This window comes from Nothobranchius furzeri, chromosome 2, assembly GCF_043380555.1.
Source record: "Nothobranchius furzeri strain GRZ-AD chromosome 2, NfurGRZ-RIMD1, whole genome shotgun sequence".
Lineage (NCBI taxonomy): Eukaryota > Metazoa > Chordata > Actinopteri > Cyprinodontiformes > Nothobranchiidae > Nothobranchius > Nothobranchius furzeri.
The window spans coordinates 80,190,933-80,215,438 of record NC_091742.1 but is presented as its reverse complement, the minus strand read 5'-3'; the positions used below and the strand labels follow the sequence as shown (position 1 = coordinate 80,215,438).

The 24,506-nt window shown below is 43.4% G+C and overlaps 1 protein-coding gene across 1 annotated transcript in view; it reads right to left on the bottom strand.

Moving 5' to 3' along the window:
* khnyn (KH and NYN domain containing) overlaps positions 1-19,137 on the bottom strand; it is a 53,180-nt gene extending 34,043 nt beyond the window's left edge. The window contains exons 1-2 of the mRNA XM_054747443.2: positions 18,992-19,137; positions 17,102-17,368 (exon numbers count right to left, since the gene is read on the bottom strand). Of these exons, the coding sequence (XP_054603418.2) occupies positions 17,102-17,329 (228 nt within the window). The 5' untranslated portion in view covers positions 17,330-17,368; positions 18,992-19,137. The remainder of the gene's footprint in view (positions 1-17,101; positions 17,369-18,991) is intronic.
* Between the last annotated feature and the right edge of the window lie 5,369 nt (positions 19,138-24,506).

The following is a 24,506-nucleotide window of genomic DNA, read 5'->3' as shown; positions in this document are numbered from 1 at the left end:
TACTCGCCAAAAATATTTAAATTGCTATAACTTCATAACTGAATGGAATAGAGTTACCAAACTTTCTGTGGTCATTCGTCATCCACCCACAAAGTAAATTGAATGGTCGGATGATGACATCACACAAGCCCCGCCCCCTCAGGACCAAAAAGATCAAGTTTTACTGTGAAAGGTCCCAAATTGCCCCATTTCACTTAATCACCACAAATTTGTAGCTGGTAACTCAAGACAAGTGGGGGTTGCTTGGCGTCACTTTATGGGAGTTTTCGGCAGAGGGCGGGGCTGTGGCGGCGCGGCGAATTCAGGCGTACCGCCTTGGCCTTACGTTTGCCTCCCATTTCGTCATTTCCAAAGATATCGTCACGAAACTTCTTGTGAGTGATCCTAGTCCGGCCCATCAAAAGATCTGATGTGAACATCCGGTGGGCGTGGCCTATTTTCTGAAATAGCGCCCCCTAGGACCATTAAAACTGTCAGCCCCAAGCCATGCTTTGACTGAGGATTACGAAATATGGTACACTAATGTGCTGTCTCAGGACCTACAAAAAAGTCTCTTGGAGCCAAGTGCAAAGTCGCACAGGAAGTCGGCCATTTTGGTCCAAGTACGCGATTTAGTGGTTTTCGCACACGTTGTTTGGAGAGTGATGCTCCGTCGCCCTTTTCACCATTCTCCTTCAAACTTCTGCTATGTACTCGTAAGACATAGGGAAAAAAATTCAACCGTCGGATTTTTCAAAAGTTGAAAGGTGTGGGCGTGGCTAAGCCTCAAACTTTGACCTGCCGCCACGCCACTCTTTTTTTCACAGCTCCCTACTGGACTCCTTTTACCCAATCACCAGGATTCTGTGGGAAACAGCAGTAGACAACTTGAGGTTACTTGGTCTCCAGTACTGGCAGGTTTTGAAAAAAGGCGGGGCTTTGGGAGCATGGCGAAAATCGCCATCACGCCATGGAAATACGTTTGCCTCTCATTTCTTCAGTTATCGTGATATCGCTCCGACACTTCTGGTGAGTGATCCTAGTCTGACCCCCAAGAGAAGTAGACAGCTGAAGTTTGTGGGCGTGGCCTATTCTCTTAAATAGCGCCCCCTAGGTCCATTTAAACTAATAGCCCCAAGCCAAGCTTTGACTGAGGATTGCGAAATTTGGTACACTAATGTGGTGTCTCAGGACCTACAAAAAAGTCTCTTGGAGCCAAGTGCAAAGTCGCACAGGAAGTCGGCCATTTTGGTCCAAGTACGCGATTTAGTGGTTTTCGCACACGTTGTTTGGAGAGTGATGCTCCGTCGCCCTTTTCACCAATCTCCTTCAAACTTCTGCTATATACTCTTAAGACATAGGGGAAAAAATTCAACCGTCGGATTTTTCAAAAGTTGAAAGGTGTGGGCGTGGCTAAGCCTCAAACTTTGACCTGTCGCCACGCCACTCTTTTTTTCACAGCTCCCTACTGGACTCCTTTTACCCAATCACCAGGATTCTGTGGGAAACAGCAGTAGACAACTTGAGGTTACTTAGTCTCCAGTACTGGCAGGTTTTGAAAAAAGGCGGGGCTTTGGGAGCATGGCGAAAATCGCCATCACGCCATGGAAATACGTTTGCCTCTCATTTCTTCAGTTATCGTGATATCGCTACGAAACTTCTGGTGAGTGATCCTAGTCTGACCCCCAAGAGAAATAGACAGCTGAAGTTTGTGGGCGTGGCCTATTCTCTTAAATAGCGCCCCCTAGGACCATTTAAACTAATAGCCCCAAGCCATGCTTTGACTGAGGATTACGAAATTTGGTACACTAATGTGGTGTCTCAGGACCTACAAAAAAGTCTCTTGGAGCCAGGACAAAGTCGCACAGGAAGTCGGCCATTTTGGTCCAAGTACGCGATTTAGTGGTTTTCGCACACGTTGTTTGGAGAGTGATGCTCTGTCGCCCTTTTCACCAATCACTTTCAAACTTCTGCTGTATACTCATACGACGTAGGGGAAAAAATTCAACCGTCGGATTTTTCAAAAGTTGAAAGGTGTGGGCGTGGCTAAGCCTCAAACTTTGACCTTTCGCCATTACTTTACTTGACTTAATAACTCCCATGTGCATGATCAGATCTTTTTCAAACTTTGTCTGTGTGATCATTGACCATATCTGTAAAAAATGACAATGTGGACAGCTGACATCACCTAAGCCCCGCCCCCTGACTACAGGAAGTCTATTTTTTATTCTGAAATACCCATATTTGTCCCCTCTAATTTAGTGAACATGACACTAAGGTCATACACTGTCTTCATGATGTTGTAATGACCATTCAGATCTGATTGCTTTCCAGAAAGGGAGGGGCTTTTATGCCATGGTGAATTCTGGCGTAACGCCGTAACCTTACAATTCAATTTAATGGTGAGCTCAGAGGGGATGCTGAGTCAGGGTGAGGTGCGGACTAGGAAGCCATTTGCAGATTCTGGCGTCGGGGTGGTTGACGATTCTGTTCTGCCAGACGTGCCCTGGTGCCCCGGGCTGCTGGCCAGGCCGGAGCGGCGCAGAGCTGCGAGGGCCGAACGACGCTGCTTGCAGCTTTAATTTTTTTTACTATAAGATCAGTGAGTGTGTGATTCTGCATGTCTTGGGTTCAATACATTCCCCAAACCATGTCAGAATTAGGGCTGGGCGATATGGCAAAAATAGAATATCACGATTTTTCCAATATTTTGTCACGATTTCGATTTTATCACGATTTTTTATCCATGAATAGCATAACTTCAATTGCGTATTAAAGAAGAGAAACATTGAATAAATAAACATTTATTCATATCAGGGATAATCAGCACAGTGCTAACACACTTATATTTTAAACTCACACCAGAGATGATAAAAGCCCTGAGAGAAACGATTACAAAAATCAGTTTTTATTGTTTTTCAAGTAACTTAACATAAATTAAAATCATAAACATATTTAAAGTGCAAACATGTCAATTGCAAACGTATTATGCAAACATTAACTTGTTCAAAATACTATGTAGCTCCCAGTTTCTCATGTAGTGGATAGTTAAGCTCAAATACGGCTCTGACGTGCGGCTGGACCAGAGATCGCTTGTGGTAGCAAATAACTGCGCATTCGGAGTATTTTCTGCAACAAGTCTCTAAATAAAGTAAAGATTTCCAGTGCAGATTGGAGACAACCCATAGAAGCACTGATTTGATCTCATTTCAGAGAAAAATAGAACAGGTTAGATGCACCTAATAAATAAAATTACTAACAAACTCAGGAATCTTTCTTTGCTTCACTGTTCTGGTGCTGAGAATATCACTAATGTGGATCAAAGGAGATGCACAGATGAATGCACCTCTTATTATTTGGAAACTACATTTACTGCAGCTGGCAGAGACAGAGATTGTTTCTATTGATACACGGAGTTTACAGAATCATTTTAAATTGTAATAGGGGAAGACTGCAGGAGGGAGCAGTAAAATACAGCAAAAACAAGAAACTACGAGTCTGATGAAACCCGCTGGTTTTCCATCAGGCAGTCACGGGGCAGCTCCAACGACCCAGTGACCGAGCTCAGTCCGGCTCGGCAGAGGGTGAACGAGCCGAGGCGATGTCGTGCTCTGCTTAAGAAGAAGTGTTATTTTCCTGCTTCAGAAGAAGCGTCCAACGTGTTTTTACGCTTTCTCCGAGACATGTCACGTCGCTAAGTTGTTAGCGCCGCGCGCTAAGGAAACCCTGCGTTCCTCTTCAGAACGAAAACCTCGTTGTCGCTCAGCCGCGGCCGAAGCCATGTTTGTTCACACACAGGTGAAAACAAGCGGGGCATTAATATATTACTATGACTCACTCTGATTGGTTAAGGGTCAAACAAAGGTGTGTCATTCGCCTGGGGTAAGTTCCCTTTTCATTCAGAGGCAGAAATTCAACAGCAGAGATGTGAATCGTGATAAAAAAGTCTCTCAAAAATGACAGACCGTCAGATGTGTAGATCGTAAAACGGTCTAAAATGTCATATCGCCCAGCCCTAGTCAGAATCATCCGGCCAAACTGCTAACCCCACAGACACATCACTCACTGATCTGCTCCACAGGTTGTCTCAACAAGAACAAGCCCTGCCGCTGCTAATGAAGCAGTTACACGCAGCAAACAACCGATACCAGCAGTTGGAGACCTTGGTGCGACAGCAGGCTGTCCCAACCGCAGACTCAGGCCTCCGCTTCGGAACCTCCGCTGGCCGCCTCTGTTTCTCCTGTTGTCCCCGGACCGGAAGCAGCAGTTCCCACGGAAGTCACCCACTTCCGTCCAGCCGCATCACCGCCATCTCTGACCTTCAGCGGTAAGTTCGAGGACTGTTACAGCTTCCTTTTTCAATGTTGACTCGCATTCGAACAATCACCAGGAGCTTTCACCACAGACTCAATTAAGATCTTGTATATTGATGGATTACTTCGTCGAAGGGCCCTGAGATGGGCAGAAGCGAAGAGTCACTGTTCCATGTTCCTATCTGGTCCCTTTGAAGACTTTTTAACTGATTTCAAGCTGACTTTTGGCAGTACTGAGTCCGTTACGGATATCAGAAAACGGCTATGGAATTTATCGCAGGGTCAGAGATCGGTGGCGGATATGTCGGTGGAGTTCCGAACTTTGGCAGCACGGTCTTCCTGGAATGAAGATGCCCTTCTCGCTGCTTTCACTGAGTCCCTCAGCGACCGAGTCCGGAACCAGCTGGCGTTGTGCCCGGAACCCCGTTCGCTGGAGGAATTCATTCGCCTGGCTATATCCATCGATAAGCGCCATCATGAGCTGTGGCACCAGAGTTCTAGTGCCAGAACCGCCTCCACTCCTGACTGTAATCATGGTACGGGTCCTTGCTCCTCCACAGAGCCCACCTCCTCGGATGAACCCATGCATATGGGAAGGACTCGCCTCACCCAGGAGGAGAGAGAACATCGTGTAAGGTCATGTCTGTGTTTATATTGTGGGGAGTCTGGACACTTTGCTAGAGCCTACTCAGTACTGCTAAAAGGCAGAGCCCACCAGTAAAGACGGGACTACTGGTGGGCAGTAACTCAGCCTCTGCGAGCTCCCGTTGCATACTCCAGTGTTTTGTGTTTTTTAATTCTGAGCAGTTTACTCTCGAGGCACTAGTTGACTCTGGCTGTGAGCAATCTTTGATGGACCCTGACTTGGTGAAGAGATGGATGATCCCTAAAACCCTTAAACGCATTCTCCAAACATCAATTCTGTGATCCGGTCCAGTTTCTTTCACCTGAGACGCCTTGCAAAAATCAAGCATATGCTGTCGAGAGCCCACCTGGAGTGGGTACTGCATGCCTTTGTAATTTCTAGGCTTGATTACTGCAGCTCTCTATGTGCAGGGTTGTGTCAGTCATCACTGCATCGCCTACAGGTTGTGCAGAACAGCGCAGCCAGGTTCCTGACTGGGACCAGGAAACGGGACCACATCAGTCCGGTTCTGGCCTCCCTGCACTGGCTTCCGGTTTGCTATCGCTCACAATTCAAAATCCTCGTCTTTGTTTATCATTTCTTCCAGGGTAATGCTCCCCCCTATCTAGCCACACTCCTGAACAGACACTCCCCATCACGCGCTCTGCGCTCCTCTGACCAAGGCCTGCTCGCTGTCCCTCGTTCTAGGTGTCGTACTCGCGGGGACCGGGCTTTCTCAGTCCTAGCACCGTCACTCTGGAACCAGTTGCCACGCTCAGTTAGGCTGTCCCCATCTCTGCCAGTCTTTAAGAGTCACCTAAAAACACACCTCCTCCGCTTGGCGTTTCCAGAACATGTTTGAATTTGGCCCTCTTTTATGTTGAGTTGATTTCACAGTTTTCATTGGTTCACTAAATCCATTGTTTTACACATTTGTCCTGTACCAGAATGTTTCACCTATTTTGTAATTTGTATTTTGTAATTTGAATTGCTTTTATTTTTGATTTATTCAATATATTTACCTTCAACTGAACCATGTTCAGCGCTTTGGGCTTTCTGATAGGGTTGCGGAAGGCGCTTTATAAATAAAGCTTTGATTGATTGAAACCATGTCACTGTGGAGCCAACTGAAAAACTATTCACACACTGGTTCCATTTATATGAATACATACTAAGCCAGCAATTAGCTGAAAAACAACATTTGAAGAAAACTGGTGATTTTAAGCATTTTCAAGCATTTTTAAATCATGGGTCCAAATGGACCTGCTAACACCACAGGTGTAAACAGCTTTCTAACACAATACAAGGGTTAAGGCTGTGGTTGGCACTTAATACACTGTGATTTATTATGTGTGATTGTTCAGTAAAACGATGTTGATTTTATATTTCCTCATCAAGTTGACGCAGTGATAGCTTGCTCCTGTTGTATTGTTGTGTGTCCCTTTTCTGCAGGTCTAGAAGCAGACTCTTGTTCATCATTGATTGTTTATTTTTGTGACCCCCCCTTTCTGTCTTTTGTCTCTTCCTTTCTCTTTCTACTCTGTCTCCGTGTCTGGTCGGAACTACAAAGCATTAAAAAAACAATAACATTAAAGTTTTAAGTATCAGACGTGACATTAAAGCAGAAGCTTTGATGTCATGCCTGAGAGTAAATCTGTAAGACTTGACATTAATTCTGTTTGCTTCACAGCCAGACAGGACACGGGGAAAATAATAAAAAAATAAAAAAGAATGTGAGCCAGCTTATCAGTCAGCAGTGGGTGTGTAGGCCCTGGTCAGCCTGAAGCAGATCACCTCAGGAAGAAGGCTGAAAAACAGTCCGGTTGCACCCAGAAAAAAGGCAGACTATGCTAATGTAGAAACTCTTCTATGCTATCCAGACCATGCAGAGCTGAAGCTAGTGAAACAATCAGCTGTGTTCAGGATCTAAAACCTGCAGGAAATGGGCTGGAAGCAGACTGCAGAGCCAGGAATGTCAGATCAGGTTTTCTAAGTCCCAACATAGCGGCCCGCCACTCTGAAGTTGCAAGTGGAATATTCTGGCCACGGAGCAATAGGGGCTGGGTGGCCTTTCATTAGCTGCTTTTACAGGACCATAACGTTTGCAAAACGGGATTTGCCGCGGCTCCCTGGGGAGGATAAAGGTCGTTTATAAGATCAGACTGTGGCGGTAATGTGGCGCAATCGTGGCAATTTTATAAAAGATTAGGTGATGGCGGCATAAAGGGGATATGGGGGCGGTCTCTGCGCTGCTGCAGACTTCCGTTTATCATAACTTGCTTTTTATTGCAACTGAAGCCGTGACCGTTAAGTTTTTTTTTAACAAGCAGCTCCTAAAGGTGTCTGTCCCCATCAGTCCCTGTGCAGTCTCTGGCGATCTGAGCTTCAGCTCTAACAGAGAGGCTCATGGAGCGCTGCGGCGCTCCAGTTTGCCATCTCAGCTGATTTTGTTCAAAAAGCAAAACTTATTGCCTGTGTTTACTTTCATTTTCAATAAAATTGCCAGCCGGAGATCAGCAATAACTCCCCATGTCATCATGACATCTGCCTCTGTTGCGCCAGGGCACATACGACAGACCATTTCCACAATATTACTATCAAGCAAGGCGGAATGAATGGCGCAAAATTCGCGCAAAGCCATGCCGACACGGCGCGTTTATAGACATACCATTGCGGTAATATTACACTGATTTGCTGGCATGATGTATCTTGTAAACAGGCCTAGAAACCCTGTAAAGAGTCATTTTAGCATATACCGGCTCAAGAAAGTGATTAAAAAACTGAAAAAGTTGCAAAGTATTTGTTTAAATGATGTAGGAGAATGGAATGTGCTAATCAACCCAGTCTGAATAAATAATAATGCAAAAGCATTAATATAATAAACAGCTGTTGGATTATTTCTGTATGAACTGACCTGGGTCACTGCGCTCCGGGGTTTTATCTGACCTTCGATAAACTAGCTGGAACTGTCTTGATGTCCTTCCACAGTCACTTATATCAGGCACAGACACCACATACCTCACTATATGTTCATTTAACACAGTCTTTTGGTTTCTAAACCAATATGGGACTGCCATGACAAAAGGGGGCGAAATGCCCCTACCGGGGTATATTAGCTGCTGTCAGCCATGTGGAGGAACTCTTTTTGGGAACCTCCAGAGAGTTGTGAAGTCATGTATTTGTGCTTGTTATATTTTCTCTACTTTATTTATATAAACCAAGATAAAAATGAATCACTGCCTCATCGTTTTATTGAAGTATTGTTGTGTTAAAGTTAGTGAGTAGTAGTTTAAGTAGCTTAAGCCGGGCGTACACTGTGCGACTTTTTCACTTTTTTGAGCCGATTTTCCACTTGTGCGAGAGAATCCACGAGATCGGGGCGAGTTTTGCGCTGAGCGTCGTGTAGTGTACAGGGGGTTACGAGAGGCGATTAACACCATGTGACCAGCTACCGATCAGCAATTGTGAGCTCGCACAAACTTCTGGTGTGTTTGAAATTTTGCTCGTCCCTTGTGAGGGTATCGCACTGTTGAAGCAGCGCCGCGAGCAGCTGCGACCTAAAAAGTACCAGAACCGCTCATGGCGCATGCGCAATCATGCATCAACACTGCTCACCCCCTATTTCCCTAATAACACACGTTGTTCGTTTTTATTTCTACACGTTTTTTACTCACAAAGATTGCCAAGAAAGCATGTTTGTCGTGTTCTTGTCAAATTAAACTGATCACAAAACACAGATTTACTTTCTCTATTTCGTTTTCCTCATCCAACCCCCATAAATCCCTGTGTGTCCTCCTGCAGCACTCCCGAAGGACAACAGGCAAGAGAAAAAAGTCTGACGTGTTGTGTAAAAACAGCTATTTTTAGCATATTTTTAGGTCCGACGTGTTGCTACCAGACGTACAGTGTGAGCACATGACTCGTGAGATCTGCCCTGCGAGGAAGTCGTACAGTTTGAGCTGAAGCTGAGTGCTACGAGTGAAAAAGTCGCACAGTGTCCGCCCAGCTTTAGAAGCTCTGAGCGTCTCTCCTGTGAGGAAGGAACCAATAAGGTTTGGGCCGGACCGGTTCTGACTAAGCTGCAGCCAGATCCATTCCAGACCACGGACCAAAAACCAACACAAGTCTTTAATCTTCAATTTATTGATCAATCAGAGAGAAGTAGGACCTTAAAAAATTGCCCCAAGTCAAAGACAAAACAAATCTTCTGGCTGTGTTTTGTAGTTTTTGTAGTGATTTTTGTCACCTGTTAAATTTAAATTTGTCAGTATTTTCTAAACTGATTCTTGTCACATTTGGATCTTAAACAGCAGATAGAAAACTGTTTCTCAAGTCTGACTATGACGTGCTGGGTGGTGTTTATCTAAACACTGACCTTTTCTGACAGAACTGTTAATAAAGCCCTTTATATATGTGGGTTCTTTTACTAAACGTACATAAAACGTCCTTTATGAGAGTCGTATTCTTGCTCATTTGCACCAAAACTGGTTTCATTTGTTTATGAGCTCACCAGAATTCCCTTTTACACCCTGAGCCATTCCCCTGTCCAAAGGTGAGGGTGTGACACTCAGGTGACATACTAGGTGACATACTAGGTGACATACTTCAAAAGTCCTTTCCCAAAATAAACAAAGCCGTTTTAAAATATCCACTGCAATTTAAATGTAAACAACTAAATTATTTCTTCTTTCAAACATTTTCCACAGACTCTGCTGATAAACTCTCTGAAGAATTTGCCATAAGTGAAACGTTCTGACAAAAAGTGCTGAGCCATCCTTTGACTGTTAACATGTTTGTGATTTTCACATGACTAATACATTAGAGTGATGTCGGTTTGAATGCACCTAAAATCAACACATTAAGAGATTGGAGACGCAGAATATATCAGCATCAATATCAGTTATCGGCCGATGTCGTCCACTCTGTAACACATCGGCATCGATCCAATAATTACAACCGGGCCAATATTACCAACTGATATTCTGTTCATTTTTTTTCCATTTGTTTTTGCAGGTGGGTGGGTCAATATAGATAGGTAGTTTTAGGTAGGTAGGTATAGATAGGTAGGTAAGTAAGTAGGTAGGTAGGTATAAAGGTAGGTAGGTAGGTAGGTATAGATAGGTAGGTGTAGGAAGGTAGGGAGGTATAGATAGGTAGGTAGGTAGGTAGGTATAGGTAGGTGGGTAGGTAGGTAGGAAGGTATAGATAGGTAGGTAGGTAGGTAGGTATAGGCAGGTGTAGGTAGGTAGGTAGGTAGCAGGGTTTCCCCCAGTTTATTTAAACACTGGTTTTTAACCGATTTTAGCATTACCAACTTTTTAACAACTTGTTTTTTATCTACGGCTCCTTTCGTCCCGTCATGACGGCTCCTACCTACAATTTCGGGTGTGGTGGCTGCCTGAAGCTCAGTCAGAAGATCTCGGAGCTGGAGCAGAGGGTCTCTACGCTTCACCATATCCAAGGTCTTGAGCGCGACAGGGGCTTCATCTTTGGCCGGACCTTCGCCGCTGCTGGAAGTGCGGAGATGGCTGACACCATCCCCTGCCAGCCAGACGAGGCTGTGGCGGTGCATGGATCCACCGCGTCTTCTCGCAGGGTCGGGGCACTTGAGGCTACACCTGCTGCAGTGGAAGACCGCTGGCTACATCTGGGGGCAAAGCCGAAAGCCCCCCGCAGCTCCACGCCATTTCTGCGGGATGCCTGGACCACGGTTGGCCCTGGCCGCGGTGGGAGAGCACGGGGCAGTTGTCGCTGCTCCCCTCCATCTGCACTTCCGCTCACCAACCGGTTTGGCGCCTTGGACCAGGACTTCCCTCAATTGCCAGCACCTGGCCACCGTAGCCTCGCAGAATCAGCTCCCAACCCAGGAAATCCCTCCCAGCCGCCGGAGAACCTGTTGACGTCCAGCAGTCGTCCATGTCGTGCCGTTCCCCGGGCTGCCCTGTGCCGAGGGGCGGCACATACGAAACACCATGGCAGCCCTGGGGAGGCTTTCACCACCCAGCCAGTCTTGGAAAGCAAGGGATCCCCTGCAGAGCTCCAGCCCGAACAGGCAGCCTCCTCTCTGATTATCAGTGATTCCATCATCAGGAATGTGCTAATGAAAGGGGCCCGTACTCTGTGTTTTCCCGGAGCAACAGTGTCAGATATCATGGATCAGATCTTGGACATCATTCAACAACACCCCACCGTGAGTTAACTTATTCATGCAGGCACCAACGGCATCCACAAACAACAGTCAGAACTGCTCAAACGGGATTTTATTCACCTTTTTAATATTTTAAAGAGCACACCTGTGCCTGTTTTTATTTCTGGCCCCACTCCTACCGTTGGCAGAGGAAATGGACATTTTAGCAGGCTCTTATCTTTGAACACCTGGTTCTCCTCCATCACGGCACTGAACAGCATTGGTTTTATAGACAATTTTAACATTTTCTGGGGCAGGAGGGATCTGTTCGGCGCTGATGGACTCCACCTCAACAGACATGGCACACGTACCCTGGGGATGAGCCTGGCTTGTTCACGTCCCCCCATGCATCCCACACTGACCTCTGCTGCCCCCACTCACTCGTCCCCCTCTCCTGCCCCATCAGCCTGATGCCCTCCTGGTTCAAGCACCTACAAACCCAGTCTTGATTTTAACAGTAACTCACATATCAGACTTGGACCCTGCCAAACCAACCACATACCTGTCATTATCAGCAGAGAGCGACCAATCAATCACAAATCTAGCAAACCCAACTTCAATAACATTAAACAGCTACCAAAAACTCAAGTTCAATAAATTACACAGCCACTCTACCTCCAGCATCCGTTAATATGGCTCGTTTTAATGTTCGCTCTCTGCAGAACAAAACTTTTATTATAAATGACCTAATTTCATATTTTAATCTTCAGGGTTTGTTTTTAACTGAAACATGGCTGAGTTCAGATGCCCCTGTTGTTCTCACAGAGGCCTCTACACCTGATTTTAATTTCAATTTTTCAACGAGGAATGGGAAAAGGGGAGGCGGGACTGCTTTTATAAGCTCATCAATACTTTTAGCAAACCTGTTTTATTAGATAATTTTAACAATTTTGAAACTGAAGCCGCTTTTAGCATTCCTCAGATTTTGTGTCACTGTTTTTTAAACTATTTTATGATTTTTTAGAGATGAGGTTTTAACTATGATGAATTGCTCCCTTCAGACAGGGGTCTCCTAAACAGAGTGCACCTTTTATTCAAGAGTTTTCAGAGTTTTTATCAATTTTACACAACTCCTTTGATAGGATTATTTTAGATGGAGATTTTAATCTGCACATGGATAAACTTTTAGACCCTTTAGCCACAGATTTTTAAAATATCTTGAATTATATGGATTTTACCCAACATGTCACGCAACCAACTCACAACAGAGGACACAGCCTGGACCTGGTCATCACGTATGGCCTGTCCACTGGTGTGTCCTCTGTTGTTGACTTGGCAGTGTCTGATCACTATTGCGTATTTTTTAGCATCACCAGCGTTATCCAGTGAGAAGTGTAAGGAAGCGTCATCTAACCCCTGAAATGGCTGCTGGTTTTCTTGAAGCTTTTAACAATATCCCTCCAAGTAACATCTCTGCCCCTTGTGATGCCATTATCAATGATTTTAACAGAAGACTTGAGTCAGCTCTTAACTTGCTTGCTCCACTCAAAACCAAAAACTTACAGTCAAATCATACATCACCTTGGAGAAATGAAAACCTAAGAAAACTAAAGAGAAACTGCAGAGTGGCAGAGAGGAGATGGAGGAAAAACAAATTAACAATAAACCATCAGATAAATTAAGAACTACTTAAAATATACAATAATGCCATAAGGAATTCAAGAAAAGCATACTTTTCCAAAATCCTCTCAGACAATAAAAATAACCCTAAAATTCTTTTCTTCACAATCAATAATAATTTCAACTCTAACCCAAACTCAACTCAGAAAACCCCCTCAAACACTCTCCGTGAGGAGTTTGCAGCCCACTTCAGAGGGAAGGTAGACGCCATCAGATGTAATATTTTATCCTCTCAACGTAACGTGGTTTTAGACACATCTGACTGAGAGTGTGTGTCTACCTGAGGAAACTCTGGACAGTTTTGTTCTGGTTGAAGCTGACAGTCTTGATAAAGATTTCTCCTCAGTGAGACCCACCACATGAGTCCTGGACCCTATTCCCACTAGGTATTTTTTATACTATTTTATGATTTTTTTAAAGATGAGGTTTTAACTATGATGAATTGCTCCCTTCAGACGGGGGTCTTTCCTGCCGCTTTTAAACGGGCGGTGGTGAGGCCCCTGCTGAAGAAGAGCAATTTAGATTTTAATGATTTATACAATTATCGACCGGTATCCAACTTACCATTTTTAAGCAAAATTTTAGAAAAGCTTGTTTTAATCCAACTCAGTGATTTTATCAACACCCATTATGTTTTTGAAAATTTTCAGTCTGGTTTTAGGGTGAACCACAGCACCGAGACGGCCCTTCTGAAGATTTTAAATGATTTTAGAGTAAATTATGATGCCCGGAGGGTGACTGTGTTGGTTCTACTGGATCTAAGTGCTGCCTTTGACACAGTAGACCACACTATTCTTTTAACTAGTTTGAAACAGATCGGCCTCTCTGGTGCTGTTCACCAATGGTTCACATCCTACATCACAAACAGGACTTTTATGGAGAGTTTGGATACCTGTTCCTCTAGGGTTCATGGGATTACATGTGGTGTGCCCCAGGGTTCAATTTTAGGCCCAGTGCTTTTTAACCTTTATATGCTCCCTCTTGGCAGTGTCATCAGGAGACACAAGGTGAATTTCCACAGCTACGCTGATGATACACAGCTGTACATCTCTATGTCTCCTGATGACACACGGCCAATGGACACACTTTTTAATTGCATTTTAGACATAAAATCCTGGATGACAGAAAACTTTCTCCAGCTCAACCAGGACAAAAACTGAAGTTTTATCTATCGGTCCTGAGGCCCAGAGAGAGAAGCTTTTACCAAAATTACAATCACTGTCTCTTAATCCATCTGCACAAGTGGAGAACCTGGGTGTCATCTTTGACTCTGAGCTGACTTTTATCCATCATATTAAAAATATCACCAAAATAGGTTTTTATCATCTAAAGAACATCGCCAGAGTCCGCACCATTCTCTCTCGGGCCAATACAGAGACGCTGATGCATGCTTTTATCACCAGTAGAATAGATTACTGCAATGCCCTGCTTTCTGGTCTTCCTAAAAAGAGGATTTCAGGTCTACAACTATTACAAAACTCAGCAGCACGTTTCCTGACGAAGACCAGGAGGCGGGAGCACATTACTCCAGTTCTGTAATCACTGCGTTGGCTCCCCGTATGTTTCAGAATCGATTTTAAAATACTTTTAACAGTTAAGTGTCTTAATGGTCTTGGGCCTTCTTATCTTTCAGAACTGCTTTTACCGTATAAATCCACGCGGTCTCTGTGCTCCTCTGGCAGCCGTCTCCTTGTCATCCCTAAAGTCAGGACACATATTCACAGTAAGGCGTCCTTCTAGTACTACAGCCCTTGCCTCTGGAATGAGCTGCCAGGGGACCTCAGGGCCGCAGAGAATGTTCATGTTTTTAGAAACAGGTTCAAGACCCATCTTTTTAGCTTAGCTTTTAACTAATTACTATCACTTTTTAAATAAATAAATAAATAAATTAGGTTATTTATTTATCTAATTATTTATTTATTTATTTTATGTAGTCCTTTTTTAAAACATATATATTTTATTTTTTTAAACCATAGATTTATGATCAACATTATTTTATATCTATATAACTTTTTATATTACAACTTCCATTTTAGCTCTTATTATTTTATATTTTACCTTAATTTAACCTTTTTTCAGTGTTTCCTCTGTGGGAGCCCTCTGCCCTGGGGGCGGTGGTTGGCTTTGGCGGCCTGGGTGCTTTCCAGGTGTGCCTGGGTGGAGATGGGGGTCTCCGCCCTCCCTGCCCTGGGCGCCCTGTCTCTGTCCCTCGGCTGCTGCTGTGGATCTGCTGCTGACGGGGCGGATGGCTTCCCTGATGGCGTTTCCTTATCTTAGCTGGTCTGGCTCTTCTAAACTCAGTCCATTGTGTTTTTTTTCCATGGGGGGGGGGGGGGGGGGCATGTGTGTGTGTGTGTGTGTGTGTGTGAGTGTGAGTGTGAGTATGTGTGTGAGAGTGTGAGTATGTGTGTGTGTGTGTGCCGGAGGATGAGTGTTGTGAAGGGGTTTTTATTCTCAGACTGTTTTTAAATTCTGGGGATGGGAGGGAATGTGGGTATGCAGGGTCTTTTTAATTTGTTAAGCACTTTCAGTTACATTCATTGTATGATTAAGTGCTATATAAATAAAGTTTGATTTGATTTGAGTGCTTTATAAGCCTGGCGGCCCTCCAGGCTTTGCTTGGCCACCCGCCAGGCTAAGCGTCATGCCCCGCCCCCCTCCCCGACCCTACCGTGTCTGCTGACACGAACGGCGCAATGAAACTAGAGCCCTCCATGAGCTAATACTGGTGAGAAACAGCAGCGGAACGTGTGCAAACCCCCCACCCCTGCTCTCATGGAGGAGCGCTGTGGGACACTACACCTTTTTTAAAGTTTTGCTTAATTTAAACGTTGGGACTGTAGTATAAAATCTTCCATGTGGTAGATCTGTTATTTCTGGTGTAAATTAGCTCTTAAAAATAATTGTAGTGTCAGATTAAGCCATTCATGCTGAATATTTGCTAATTCAGATCTGTTGGTGCCTCTATTGTCACTATAATATTAATATTACCCTTTTACGGCTACTGATTTAACCCTTTTGTAACAGTTATGGCTTAGTATGTTTTTGGAAAATATTTTAAGTTCAGAACCAGTTTGCCTATTTCAGTAAAGACAAATGATAAATAACTCGCACTTGTATAGCACCTTTCAGAGTCAGAGGACTCCAAAGTAGTTTACACTGGTCCTGGTGAAGGCCCTGCTACACCTTCTGGATGGGAGCAGGGAGAGAAGGTGGAGCAAGGGGTGGGTGTCGTCCTGATGGAAACTGCTCCCACAGTAGAGGCAACATATGTTGAATTATCTTTTGCCGATTTGTTCATTGCACAGCACCTTCCAGGTCTGATCTGTAAATAGCCAATGATGACATCTGGTGTTTCAGCAGCACGAGCACCAGGAAAAGGGAAGCTTGACTGCATCAAGTCCTTCGCTTTCAACAATCCACCAGCTCATGTTGGCTGATGAATGCTTGCTCACCCGTGGCTAACTTCTCATTTCATTGGTTCCTTGGAACAAGCTAGTAATTCCTGGTTCAAACGGCCAGATTATCATGGCACTTTTTTGGCCGATTCTCCCCAAATAAATCTTGAGGACGGTTCCTATACCTGTAACGGCTCTAAAGATAATGTTATGTGATATTTCTGCCATGTGAGGTGCGTTAAGAGTGTTCTGATCTGCTCAGAAGGATGTCAGGACAGTTACAATCACTAATTGGGGATATTCAACAGGTTGGATTGTCTTGGTCCAATACCACAGCATTTGTGGTGGGATAAAGGATAAACATGCATTAAGCCTGTTTAATGTGACATGTAGCCAATCAGAAAGCGAGGTGACGGGAGCCAGCTGCACAGAGTGAGGGGAATCCAGATCCGCCGTGTTTGTTAAATCCAAAGTCACATTTGATCTTGGCAGGTTTAGTGAGATTTCCCATCTCGTGTGTAGTGTGTGCCTTGCTGCCACACAACACACCCTGACTGTAGAACCAAATCTGTCCCTGATTCTTTATTGCCACCTGTCAGTTCTCTTCTGTTTAGAGAATCAGTTGTGAAGACCCACCTGGAAGAGTGGAGACCTGGTCTCAAATTGCTTTCCTAGAACACGCAGCTTTTTGCATGATTATAACACATAACTCTTACAAGGTTGCCGAATAAACTACTATTGAGATCTTTCTTGTGACTGGTCGTTGTGTGAAGTGCAGTTCCCATGCTCTGTGGACCTGCTGTACCTTCAGTACATCCTAATGTATGAAAGTCTTCAACGTATGTAAATGTGATGGTTTTGGGTGTACGATTACAGTTACATGGAGTTCTGCTCTAGACAAGCCAATCTCTTAACTTTCTTTTGGTGACCTCTGTTGGTCTGAATCTGAGCAGAACATCTAGACAGAAATGTGTCTTACTTTGGCAGCTTTCACATTGTCCGTCGTCCCTTGCAGCTTCAGCCATATCTGACTGTTCCCATGAGACAAATCTTCCTCCCCGATTCCAAATGTCACCATAAAAATCCTCTCCACGGTGCGGTGAAGGGACGTCAGAGATCCCCGCAGCATCCCGGCACATGCAAACTCATCCTCCACCTCTGGATCTCCACCAAATTCGTCACCTCCATTGCTTCTTTCACCGTCCATCACGTCGTCTTAAACTGGTGGCAGGGCTTCAAACATAGTCTGTTGAACAGAAGCGCAAGGACTCGTTAATTTGTCAAAATACATAATCAGAGATGCACCCAAACAAACAAAATAATCCTCTGGTGATTGGAATCGGCCAGTGATCGACTGGTCAATCTGAAGCTCAAATGGTTTGGTCCATTAATGCATTAATGTCAAGCAGAAATAGAAACAATTTATCCCTTTCTGTAAACTCCCCATCATTTACCGCTTCTTTCCAATAGCACTAACAGATTATCCATGTGGAAGTTTTCTTTTTAGAATCAACCGTCTCAAGTTAACCCAAAAATGTTACATTAATAATAATTAAATTGCTTATGCTACAACTACTAATCATCATGATGATAATCGAGTTCTGTCCTTTATATATATAAAAAAAGACAATGGCAAAATCACGATACCAAACGTAAAAACATGTGCAGTGGTCTCTAGTGAGAAGTACTGCCTTGTAAGTTGTACTGTGCGGGGAACACAGGCCCAGATGTGCTTGTTTCAGAATGGAGAATTCAGCTGGAGGAAAAGTAGCTTCAGACGGCAGGATTTGGAGTCTTATTTCCTGATATTTGGACATCTCACCTCTGATTGGTTAATGGCATTGCAACATTGCCACTGACTCCATTTGCTCTGCAACGCTGATGTTTTATTTCCACAAATACCACAAGCCTGGAGGAGTTCTGCTATGATGTGGAATTGCTAATGCTAACAGTTAGCTTCTACTAGCCAAGACGTTCTGAGGTGTTTTCCGGACGCTAAACCATTAACAGCCTTCCCTGTCATGAGCCAAGATGGGTAAGTCCAAGCAGTGTGACGTAGATCTGTCAGGATTTCCTAATCTATTTTGCATTTCACCATCTATTTTGTATCAGTAGCTAATGCAGGAAATGGGTGTAAGAGACTATTTTATAGTTCAGCCTGCATGAAAAACTCAGAAGGACTGATCATTTTCAAAAATAACAAATAAAAAATGGGTTCTCAGTGAAGAACTTTGTCAGGACCCACGAGATGTGAGGAAAACATGTTACCACCTGTGTTTTGCACACATTAAAGTGTGAATTTGGACATTTTTTATGGTGATAAAGTATGAAATCTATGGAAGTTCATGTTCACATGTTCTTCACATGGGATCACATGTTGTTGCTGATGAAGAACATGCTCCAGCCATGTGATTTTACTTTATTATACTTCTGTGAGGTATTAGAAGGTCACAAATGAACAAAAATAGATAACTGGTATTGACCCTCAAAAACAGAATCGGTGCAACTCCACAGCAACATTTGTGTACAAAATAGGAGCATCAACAGTCCTTTAATTCATTTCAAACACAAATAGATGCCTTCTTTCAATTTGAGGGTTGAAAAACACACAAGACCATGTATTTTTCTCTAAAATGTAACTCAACATCAAATTTGCTGTGACGAAACGTGCTACAGATCCCATTAGGGTCTCATCTAACATTAAACGTCTTTTAGTAAATACATTTAATCTATAACCGGCCTCTTTGATAATAAAACACAATAACCAGAGTGCTGTGAATCGTTTAAAAGATGTTCCTGGCAAAGAAACAGGCCAGGAAACAACTCTGAAAACTTCTCAATACAATTTTTAAGCGTTTTGTTTGCTTACGTGAAGTTTGGTCGCTAAAGTCTGCACAGGATTCCGAGTTTCATTTCCATCTGCGCCAGCTCGATCGAGTCTTCCGCAATCACAAGGAAATAAACTCACACACACACACGCGCGCGCACACACACACACACACACACACACACACACACACACACACACACACACACACACACACACACACACACACAAAACAGTCCAGAGTTCAGGCTGGTGTGGCAACGATCGCCTTTCGGTAAGGAGAAGTCACGTCCCTCTGGAGCAGGGACCGTCTTCCCGTAAAAAAAACAACCCAGAGTCCAAACCGAAACTAAAACGTATCCCCCCAGCTACCTCATGTGTCCTGGGTGTGATTGGCAGTAAAAACAGATAATACTATTTAATAAGAGTCCACCAGCTCGTGACATTTTTAGGCGTTTAACTTAGTCACAGTTTTTGAGAATTCTTTTATTTATGTAACTATTTAGTCTCTGTTTGTTGATTTCAAATAGTTAAAGTGTTATAAACTATTTATAACATGTTTTAAAGTCGGTTTGGGGGATGTTTTTAGACAGGACATCGCGGGGATTTCCAGTGACGTCAGATGCGGGTTTCTTCTGCGTTTTTTTAAAGTACTAAACAGATGTCACGTGCGACTGCACTTCACACCCACACAATTTTTTCTTTTCCATCCAATTTAATAAAACAAACGCATAAATATTTTCTCTCAAATGTTGAAAAGGACTTTCTCAAAGGACAGTGTGTTGCTGGCTGTAGCAAGCTGCTGTGCAGGGATCGATTAGTCTTGTCTACTATATCTGCGTGAACACACACACACACGCACACGCACACACACACACACACACACACACACACACACACACACACACACACACACACACACACACACACACACAATCCCCATTATATTTTTTATTTTTATTAGAATAGCTCACAATAAATTACATTTATCATTCATTGAAACTAGCTACACATTCATCAAATAAAAGCTCCAGCTTCATCCATGCTTCCACTTTTTAATTCAGAATGATTGTTGAAGACAGCACCTGTCATTTGTTGTTGCAGGAATTTTGGTATTCAGTTTACAGAAGTTGAAAGTAAATGAGTACACTACTCAGTTAGGTTATTGTAACTTGTGTTTTTCCAGTATGTGTTCAAAAAGAGAGGTGAAACCCTCTAAAATGAAAATGTAAACACCAAAGCCACTAGGAAACACTCAGGATGACATTTTCAGGTTTACAGGACCAAGGTGGTACGTGACACAAAAAAGTAAGAGATGTGAAACTGTAACAGAGAATAGGGATCATGAACTTAAAATGAAACCACATCAAACGCCTGGTCTGTAAGATGGATAGCCTTCACCATATCTTGGACAGCAGGCGCGTTGCAAGCTTTTCAAAAGTGTGGAGGATGTTTTCTGTGCCTAAAATAAGTTCATGTTATTCATCTTGTTAGTTTAATTTCCATAATAGCGGAGCAGGTGCGAATTTTAGACGCGTCACGCATGTCTCCGTTTTAAACATGTTTAAACTGTTCACAATACAAATCCAGGCTCTGTCTCATTAGATTGGTGTAACTAAAGTTTGTACTGAATGAAACTTTACATTAAACCATGTTGAAAAGAAAAGGATCCGATTAAATCGTTTCCCCCTCATTTACAGTCAGTACAGTGCAGTACGCGTGGCTCTGGGGTTAATCAAGTTTAGTTGTTTCTCTTTGCAACAATCTTCACAAGAAGGTAAAACAGTTAAATGGCAGGTTACAGATATTTCCATTTGACTGTTTATTTTGATGGATAAACTCAAGGATGTTGGTTGTTTTGAAAGAATTACTCCGACGCACACTGATGTGCATGGATGAGCTGACATTTTAATCGTTACACACATAGCGGAGGTAACTAAATCAATCAAGAAATGATTCCCATCGGAACATCAGAGCTTTAAACTGGACACTGTGCTCAGCGCGGATTGGAGTGCACACGGTGGACAGTGGGATGAAGATCTGTGGAGGGGTTCGGAGGGCAGCGCAGAACCACGACGCATGCGATAAGATTTCCTCCCACTGAAGCGGCCTCGAAAGCCGGTCTCTCTGAGGGATGTGTCACTTGGAAAAATGTTAGCTGATTATGAAACTTTGGCTGAATAGCGCTTGTTCCCGTCTCTAATATGGAGACTTATGATGCATCAAGTCTGAGGTAGAATAGCCTCTTCAGCTCAGAAAGCACCTGTAGAGACATTTGATCACACACAAAGTTCATGTGGAGCAGAAGCGGTCGGGCCACGGCAGGTGAAATGTTCCTAGCCTACATGAAGTGAAACTGTTTAACTGTAACATTAATATGTTACTGGACACGCTGGTCTGGTTGGTTAGACCAGTGTTTGAAATGGAACACACACACACACACACACACACACACACACACACACACACACACACACACACACACACACACACACACACACACCAATTAAAATAATGCTGATAGCGTGGACTAGAAGACAGGTGATGGTTACGTATTTAAATGATGATCAGGTTGATGTAAAATGTAATCTCCATCCACATCCAGACAGAATCATCCTCTATTCTTTCTCTATTTGCTCTGCTCTTGTCTGGGCTGACGTAGCTGATGGTGCGCGCGGCGCGCCTAGCGGCTGTGATGCACATTTTACGCATTTGGAGAGGTGGGCTGGATGCTTTGCTTTAACTGGAAGATGGTCCACTTAACGCACGGGTGTAGACTACATATTAATGACAAATGAATGAAAATTAAATTGTGAGTTTTTACTTAATATTTTAGAAAGAAAAATGACGGGGGAACACATTTATGACGTCTTTTTAAACTACATTTTCTAGCGCGACCTGCCTGCTTCACTTAAGTCACTGCTTATTAAGGTCCGTCCAAAATTACCGTGGCCCACCCAAAAATGAAAACCTGGCACTGTGCCTGTTATAAACCTCTGCAAATTATTGTTCTTCACGTTATCAAACTCAGACTTTGTACAGCTAATGTCAAGATGTAAAATTATGAATTCAGTCGAGCTCTTCCGTCCCTCCCTCTCCTGCTCTCCTTGAAACCCGACATCGGCTGTCAGAAGAGGGAGGTGAAGAAGGAGATGAGGCAAACAGAGTGAGTGCGACGTAAAGAAACCAGACTGGTGTGGAGGCGAGCAAAATAGCTGGAAAAGTGTGGGTGTTGAACGATCTCAATAAGAAAACTGTGGGTGTTGCTTCCCCCACATCCCCCACGGGTGCGACGCCCACTGCTGGACTGACCATAGGGCATAGCGGGCAATTGCCCGCTGGGCCGACCCTTTCATCTTTTATGGGCCGGTGTCTGTTTTTTTTTTTTTTTTTTTTTTTCTGGCCTCTAGTTGTTGCTGACAACTTGTCCGCGCCGCCCCACGCGACGCCTCGTAAAAGTTGGTGGATTGGCCAATTGGTAACAATACACTCTGGGCTGGACCAATAGCCAGAGGTCTGATGCACCCGCCAGTTGTTTGTGAATCTCAGTAAACAGACAGACGAGCTTTACAAAATGGAGAACAAAAAACGGAAAGCAGGAGCGGAGAAAATTCGACTAAAAAAGAAACTGGCCCTTCAGGCTGATGCTGGCACATGTGTTAAAATCTCACAGTTGTTTGGTAGTGAAGGTTCAAGTAAAATCAATTTAGGAAGTGATGGAGCCTCAGCCCAGCGACAGGTTGGAGAAGAAAAGAGGGAGGAGGAGGAGAAACCCGAGCCGGTGTTGTGCCATTAATCGACTCGCTGCCAAAAAATGATAAGCCACCGCGGGATCGCGCACGGTTAGGTAATTGCATTTCTAGACAAAATTCCCCAGGATTTCGCCCTAAAACTCGGCATATCTAGCAATATGGACATTCAGAAAGCAAAGATAACCTCTTCCGGTACTTAAACAGATGTTTATCGCGGATATTAGTGTGGCAGTGTTTGTGGCACCCTGCGCGGGCGCTCGAGGACGTACTTGTGGAAAGAGGGAGGAAGATGTGACAGTGTGAGCATCCTGTCACAATGTCCCGATTGATCTTGCGCCCTGGCTACTCGCCTAGGGGATGTACCTTTAGCTGAGTGGTTAGAGCGTATGACTCTCTCCCCAGAGGTCTGGGGATCGAATCCCGCTTGGGCATTGTTTCTTCACCTTGCCACATAAGTTTTTCCAGTTCGGAAGTTGTTTTAAGTGTTGCTATTTGTCTTAAACGTTCACAATGAGGATATACTTGCCACATAAGTTTTTCCAGTTCGGAAGTTGTTTTAAGTGTTGCTATTTGTCTTAAACGTTCACAATGAGGATATATTAATCCTTTTTGCAATATTTGCGATTGAAAGATGGTTTGTGGTAAGAACTGGCTTTCTTTATGTTACAGCCTTGATACTAAAAAAATAAATAAACAATGTAAAATGGCACCATGTATTGAATGTAAACGTTGTATAAATGTAAATAAACAATTCTCCAGCGATTTAATTTTTTCCCCTTCCTTTCTTTAGTCCACTTGACATGGAGCCACGGTTAACTAGTTTGGGGCACATTTTTACTTGGAAAAATAGTATTTAAACTGATCAAGCTTTGGCTTTAATGACACTGTGTAGGTTACTATCTATACATTACTTTGCTCTATTTAAAAGTAACAAGATAAAAGCACATCAGCACATACAATTAAGATTGTCACTTGCCAAATAGAGACTACACCCTCCTGTTTACCTATAAGAAACGCCTCAAAATGTCTTTAAATTCTTTATTGATGATTTAATTGTAGACAACTAAAATGGCATTTTACTTGCCAAAAAGTGATTGAATCGCTCAGATTTTCATGGAGGCTAAAATTGACCAAATAAGGGTTTTATGTATTATCTGTTGATGTTACTGTACTCATACTGTCTACTGTATCATCATAAACACCCCAAAAATGGCACACAAAAAAAGATAATTTCCCTTGCCAAAAATTGATTACAGTGTCCTGGTCACCCATAAAGGCTTAAATTGGCATAAATATGACTTCATTTATTATGATGCTGGGTGTGTTCCACAATCATATTCGAATAAACATGAAAATATTCCGTCCGAATATCTGTTTCTTGTTATAAATATAACAGCTAGAAGGATTTACAGTTAAAATAGGAGAAACATTTCAGGAAACTATTGTCAATTAACCACAGAAATAGGGACTAATAACATCAAGAGATAATAAATAAGGTAATATTTAGGTAAATTTAACCCTTTACACGTGACTCCCCAGGAAGGGTCGTAACACCACTTGCCTCATGCACATAAGTGACCAAAACAAAGCAGCATGGAGACACTCCGTCTCCAACCACCTCTCAGGCAGCAGCCTGCATGATCTACACGTCACCAGAATATAAACAACCGCAACACAATAAAAGCAGTGTTATACAAAATGGAAGGCCTGTAGTGTTTATTCTCTTACAGTAACAACTTATCAATTTTTTGGAGGAATTTATTTGAGATTTTTTGGTTTTTATTAATTGTGCAATAGAAAAATAA